Source organism: Eurytemora carolleeae, unplaced genomic scaffold, assembly GCF_000591075.1.
Source record: "Eurytemora carolleeae unplaced genomic scaffold, Eaff_2.0 scaffold294, whole genome shotgun sequence".
NCBI classification, from domain to species: domain Eukaryota; kingdom Metazoa; phylum Arthropoda; class Copepoda; order Calanoida; family Temoridae; genus Eurytemora; species Eurytemora carolleeae.
In genome coordinates, this window is record NW_019396358.1 from 424,764 (window position 1) to 431,697 (window position 6,934).

Sequence of the window (6,934 nt, forward strand, 5' to 3'; positions counted from 1 at the left end):
ACTCTCATTGATGCAGTTTTATGAATTTTGAAAAACCGGTTCCTTCCATTTACAATGTGTAATAAAATAATTTTGATTGTTAAAAACCATGGTTGCATAAAACGCTACGTGCCATTTTTAAAGAAATGTTTAAAGCAAGGACAAATATTTTACACATAAAACTGTGAAAGTTTTAGACTCAAGTTATAATTTTAATAGTCGAAATGCTCAAAAGGTTTAGTAGATATGATTTGTTTCAAAGAATATGCCAGTCCGACCTAATCCTGATTCTCTCCGAACCCTCACACTAGAGGTAACTTTGTAAAACTTCTTAATTCACGAGGTCAGGTTTAGCACACAAAATTAATTAAATTTTTTAAGTTGGCACTTTAAAACTATAAACAACAACAAGAATCAGGGGCGTTCACAGTGGTTGGGTCTAAGGCCCCCCTCAACAAAGTTTTATTTCCAGGGAGAAAGTAAATTAGTACAAAAGTAATTGCTGATTAAACGATCAGTGTAAACTATGACCTCTTTATATTTGCTGATCAGACGATCAGTGTACACTATGACATCTTTATATTTGCTGATTAGACGATCAGTATACACGTTAAGACATCTTTATATTTGCTGATTAGACGATCAGTGTACACTATGATCTCTTTATATTTGCTGATTAGCTATGATCAGTGTACACTATGACATCTTTATATTTGCTGATTAGACGATCAGTGTACACTATGACCTCTTTATATTTGCTGATAAGACGATCAGTGTACACTATAGACGTTATTATATTTGGTGATTAGACGATCAGTGAACACTATATGACATTATTATATTTGCTGATTAGACGATCAGTATACACTATGACCTTCTTATGTTTGCTGATTAGACGATCTATGAAAACTATGACATTATTATATGTGCTAATTAGACAATCAGTTTTCACTATGACCTCATATTTTCTAATTAGACGATCTGTGTAAACTATGACCTCCTAGTGTACGGATGTCTGGAGAGGAAAGATGTTAATAAACTTTTAGACTCTGACATGTAGGTTTTTTTCTTTCAATTTTTAATTGAATAGAAAACTAGATTATTTATCTTTGAAATTATTTTTTAAATCTCACTGATTTGTAATAGTATTGAATAAAAAATTCACACTCTACGTATAGACAGAACAATTGAAAGCTAGTTGCTGTGTTAGATCGGTAACTTTGATAACAATTCATATTTTAACAAAAAGCATAATACATTCAACACATCTAAAGATAAATTCGTTTCACATTGATGCCATTCTATGAGATTCAGACAATTTTCACAACAGAGCTAATTTATGCATGCAAGAAGAATTTTATTAAATAAATGAAACCAACATCATATTTCTGTTTATAACATATGACCTAGAAATTGCTTGAATTAATGGGACACCCTGTAGATATATTTCTACTTTATATACAGGGTGTCCCACGAAACATGACAGTAGCAAGACGACTTGAAAGTCGTCATAGTCGTCTTTGATCTTTGAATTTATTTGTGACATTCAGTTGTCAACCTACTTTCACATGTATGATTCTTAAAATAATAACAACAAATTTATCTTATTCCTTGCATTTGTAAAATGTGGTCTATAACCTTTTCTGTGCTGTCGATATTTCGGTCAGATTTTAATTTTATTAAAAAAAACCAAAAATCGTCGAAATCTGAATAAAATTTTTCATATCTCCGGTAATATTGAGAGCGCATAAAAGGCAGACCACATTTTGTAAATGCCAAAACTATGACTATTTTGTGAGTATAAACTCTAGAATTTTACTTTTAAAATTTGGTTTACGAATAAATGCCGTAAATTATTTCAAAGATGAAAGACGACCTCAAATTCGTCTAGCTACTGTCATGTTTGGTGGCCCAAATTGAATATAAGATCATTATATTACAGGGAGGAGTATAAAAGCGTAACAGGACCATTTTCGGAGTATCCCAGTTCTCTTCTAGAGGATCTTATTCAGGAATACTTGCAAAAATAACTTGATTATCATTATACTTAAATATGTCCGCCTTAAGTTTTACGTATTGCTTAATTTATCAACATTTTATTTAAAATTTCATTTTTTATGTGAATGAATATCTATTTCTAAAATATTAAGAAAAATAAGAGGTTGAAGAAAGCTTGATTGAGAAATTTTCCAATTCTAGTAAAAATATAAATTGTATGAAGTTTAGTTTCTCTTGGATTGAGTTGGTCTGGTCTGTGCTGATAACTTCTTTATAGAATTCAGTAAAAACTGCAGAAACAGCTTGAATACAGGGTATTCTAGAAACAGCTAGTATAGGATACAGGGTATTCTAGAAAAAGATATGGCTAGGATGAAGGGTATTCTAGAAACAGCTAGGATAGGATACAGGGTATGCAAGAAACAGCCAGGATAGGATACAGGGTATTCTAGAAACAGTTAGTATAGGACACAGGGTATTCTAGAAACATATATGGCTAGGATACAGGGTATTCTAGAAACAGCTAGGATAGGATACAGAGTATTCTAGAAACAGCTATGGCTAGGATACATGCTATTCTAGAAACAGCTAGGATAGGATACAGGGTATTATAGAATCAGCTAGGATAGGTTAAAGGATATTCTAGAAACAGCTAGGATAGGATACGAGGTATTGTAGAAACAGCTAGGATAGGATACAGGTTATTCTAGAAACAGAAAAGGATAGGATACATGTTGTTTTAGAAACATCTAGGATAGGGTAGAGGGTATTCTAGAAACAATATAGGATAGGATACAGGGTATTCTAGAAACAGCTAGGATAGGATACAGGGTATTCTGGAAACAGTATAGGATAGGATGCATGATATTCTAGAATCAGCTAGGATAGAATGAAGGGTATTCTAGAAACAGCTAGGATAGGATACAGGGTATTCTAGGAACAGAAAAGAATAGGATACAGGGTATTCTAGAAACATTATAGGATAGGATACAGGGTGATCCGGAAACAGCTCGGCTAAGATACAGGGAATTCTAGAAACAGTATAGGATAGGATACAGGCCGGGTATTCTAGAAACAGTATAGGATAGGATACAGGGNTAAATAAGTTTGTTGAGTAGATGATGAGTGAAAAAAGAGGATTACCAAAGCAATCTCTTCATCAGCTGCTTTTACCCCAGCTTCAGGTTACCAAAATTCAAAGAATTATTGTTTATTAGTTTATTTATTTATTGTTTATTATTTATATATCCAGGCGTATACGGTGATTATGCGAGCTTCAAGACATATACAAACACAACTTCTTGTCAACTGTAAACAGCTCAGGGTAAATTTTATTTAAAAATATAAAAAAATATTTTTTTGAATACTCAATTCATTCGATACACGTATCTTAGAATTTTCAGGTTTTTAAAGAGATTGTTCATGGTAGTGAAGTAGGTACCAACAATATAACAGAGAACTGTCCCTTTCATTGATAACGCACACCCAAAAAATGACAGAATACTATTATATAATGATTTTACAAACTAACATATTTCTGAACAAAATCTTCTAGGACACAAATACAATAGCATTGTCACCTTCCATGGGATTTAAAATATGAAGTTTTAGATACTTAATTAAATTATCTATATAAAGTTAATTTCATATAACGATCCTCAAAAAAATTGCTATGGCTTAAAGGGAGTGATCGGCAAATGTATGGCAGGGAACTGAGAATGTAGTATTGTGGAGATTTTTTTAGGATTCATTTGAGACATATAAAACGTAATTAATTATATATAATAAAGTTTGAGCTCAAAGTCGACGTTCAAAATCATTTATTTGGGTGGTTACGTTTTGAGAATTGTTTTTTTTTAAATTATCAAATAACGAGGACAAAAATGTAAAAAAAAATTACAGTTCATATTGAACAAATATGAACCGTAAACACGTCTCATATGTCTCAAATGATTCCTAAAAATATGTCTCCACGATACTACATTCTCAGTTCAACTACCATAAATTGCCGGTCACTCCCTTTAAAGTTATTTTGCTTTTGCAATGATTTCCCTAAATTAAGAAGCTTCAGCTATAGAAAAATAGAAAAATATACCATAGAATATAAAACCTTCCCTTACTCAACCATAGGAGTTTCCACGCCACAAAATGGGCCTTTTCGGTTCAACCGCTTTGACTGTTATTGGATACAAACATACAAACAAATAGAGAGCCCAAATCTAGATAATATGAGAAAGGTTTACAATGTTAATATAAATATTAAATGTTTTTTCCCTTTCATATTACCTAAATATCTTTACAAACCTTTACAGATTCTTTTTATAGTTAAATATTATACAATTGATAGTTGATACATACAATTAAATTTAAAGGAATTGAGTCTTTGCCCAAATTCTGATTTTCTAATCCCCATATCTTTGCAATCCAATGTCGTAGACCTTAGATATTTCAAACTATGAATTCTGTTAGATCAAATAATCTAAGTCTGATTTATCAAAGGTTTACATCATCAGGTTACAAGGATATAGGGATTAGAAAATTTGAGTTAGCGGCACAGACTCAAAATTCTTTTGCAGTGTCCGGAAAGTGCAAGTTAAAAAACTTTTAATTTTGACAAAGAATGATGACTAGGTGATTAAATTAAACTGATTAATTATTAAATTTAGAAACTAGAGTTTACTTCATGCAAAACCATTCAACCTCTCTTTTACAACAAGGTTTATCAATTTCGTAGATTAAAGTAAAATTATAAAGATAAAACTTTTGGAAAATTTGTTAAAGTTGGAATTATGAAAATTAAGCCCCATTACTATTCAACATTTTCCACGCTAAAAAGTATGATGTGCTTAATTTTTAATAAAAGCAAAAAAAAGCTTTCACCAAAAATGTGTGAAAATTTTTTCTTTCTTTACTAAGTTCTAGTTTTTTTGCTTAGCTTGCAAAACAAGTCTGGAGAACAGTTGACTCGGTTGAAATATTCAAGTTTCTGTCTGCAAGTTATCTGCAAAATTGGTTTACAGTTTTTTGCGAATTTTCCATTTCTTGTAATTCTGAACCTGGAGGGAACGATACTTGACAATGAAGCTTTCAACACCATCGGGAGAACATGCTCTAATCTCAGGTATAAAACTGGATATTGAAGTAAACTATACACAATATACTTGACAATGAAGCTTACAACACCATCAGGAGAACATGCTCTAATCTCAGGTATAAACCTAGATATTGCAGTAAACTACACAATACTTGACAATGAAGCTTTCAACACCATCGGGAGAACATGCTCTAATCTCAGGTATAAACCTAGATATTGCAATAAACCACTCAATTCAGGTATTTCAGGAATGTGGCCTGCCAACTTTGTATCTTTAAAATTGACAGATTTTTAATTTAAGAAACTACATAAAAATATTTTGAATATATGAATATCCTTAAAAGAAACAAGGAAAGAAACACACAATTTGGAAATCTCAAATGACAGAAATGACGATTTGTCAGTCGTCGTTTAATATTAATACTTTTTGGGACACACAAATATAAATAATTAATAAAATGGAACGAAGAATATTTCAATATTCTTGAACCATAATCTGTTTTTAAATTTATTTTTGGAAGACTTTCAAAATTATATTTGTTGGATTCTTGTAAAAAAAAGAAAAAAGAAAAAAGTTTTTGATTTTTAAAGTAGTCGTTCTTACTGACTAAAAATAGTTTTCTCATTATAAATGTTATGATTTCATGATTTCATATGAACTTTTTCTTTACGAATAGTACTGTGTAAATCATCATATATGGGTTTGACTCTCTTAAAAAAATTCCAAATTCAAAGTTCAAACATTTCTCCTGCAACTTCACAAGATTTAACTTTTTCATTAATGATAAAAAATCATGAATTTTTCCCTCACAAGAATTCAATACTTAAATCTATATCTAAATTTATATCTATTAATTATGTAATGCATGGCAAAATAAAATAAAAAGTCCATTTTTAAAATTCTTTAACCTTGTATAATTATGATTGTTTTCATGTCAACATACAGATTTTATTATGTTGAGCCAGTTTTCTTTTAGTCTATAGAATGTAACAAATCTTGACCAGTTTCTGGTTCGTTTGGTGCTGTAGAAATTAACGAATTTTTTAATTTTATAAAGAATGATGAAGACAAATAATTTTATAAAATCTTGGGAATTTATTTCTACCGAATGATCAATTAAATTCAAGTTTGCATGCATATTCCAGAATAAAGAAATTGAGACCTTGCTTGCCACAAGCTAAATTTTTCTAATCCCTTTACATTTGCAACCTGATGATGCAAACCTTTTATAATGAAAACTTAGACTATTTGCTCTAAAAAAGTTCATTTTTACTATCTAAGGTCTTCAACATAGCAAAGATATAAGGATTATTAGTTTGATTTAAATTTGAAGACTCAATGCCTACAATTTGATATATGAAATACCTTCCGTCCTTCAAACCTTATTTCATGCAACAGAAATGTTTTTCCTACTTTCGTGCCATGTATCCTATGCCCTAACAATTTCGTTGTGTGAATGTGATATATCTTTATTCTAAGAGGGGTAATCATTACTATGAATGGTTCTACTCTGTTCCAAAATTCCAAAATCTTTAGTTTTCTTTCAACTGCTTTTAAAGAAGACAGTCGCAAAAGAAGTTTGAAAAAGATAAAAGAATTAATGTTTGCAACAAAGTTCAATTTGCTAATGCAAGAGGCGATTAATTCGTTCCTTTACATTTTACTTTAGAAGTTTGAATGTTGCTGACAGTACAATAACAGACGGGGGACTTTATCATCTTGTACATACGCCAGAGGTACATGAATTCATAATTTATGTATATCGGTGTACATAGTGTACTATTAATAATAGTGTACAGTGGACAGTGTGTTACTGGACATACATGTGCAAAAGGTACACATATTTAGGACCCCCCCCCCCC

At 30.9% G+C, this 6,934-nt stretch overlaps 1 protein-coding gene across 1 annotated transcript in view; it reads left to right on the plus strand.

Annotated features, from left to right (window-relative positions):
- Positions 1-232: 232 nt before the first annotated feature.
- LOC111701641 (uncharacterized) overlaps positions 233-6,934 on the plus strand; it is an 11,812-nt gene continuing 5,110 nt past the window's right edge. The window contains exons 1-8 of the mRNA XM_023473017.1: positions 233-292; positions 956-1,035; positions 1,922-1,991; positions 3,096-3,161; positions 3,230-3,301; positions 4,644-4,694; positions 4,998-5,098; positions 6,742-6,808. Of these exons, the coding sequence (XP_023328785.1) occupies positions 245-292; positions 956-1,035; positions 1,922-1,991; positions 3,096-3,161; positions 3,230-3,301; positions 4,644-4,694; positions 4,998-5,098; positions 6,742-6,808 (555 nt within the window). The 5' untranslated portion in view covers positions 233-244. The remainder of the gene's footprint in view (positions 293-955; positions 1,036-1,921; positions 1,992-3,095; positions 3,162-3,229; positions 3,302-4,643; positions 4,695-4,997; positions 5,099-6,741; positions 6,809-6,934) is intronic.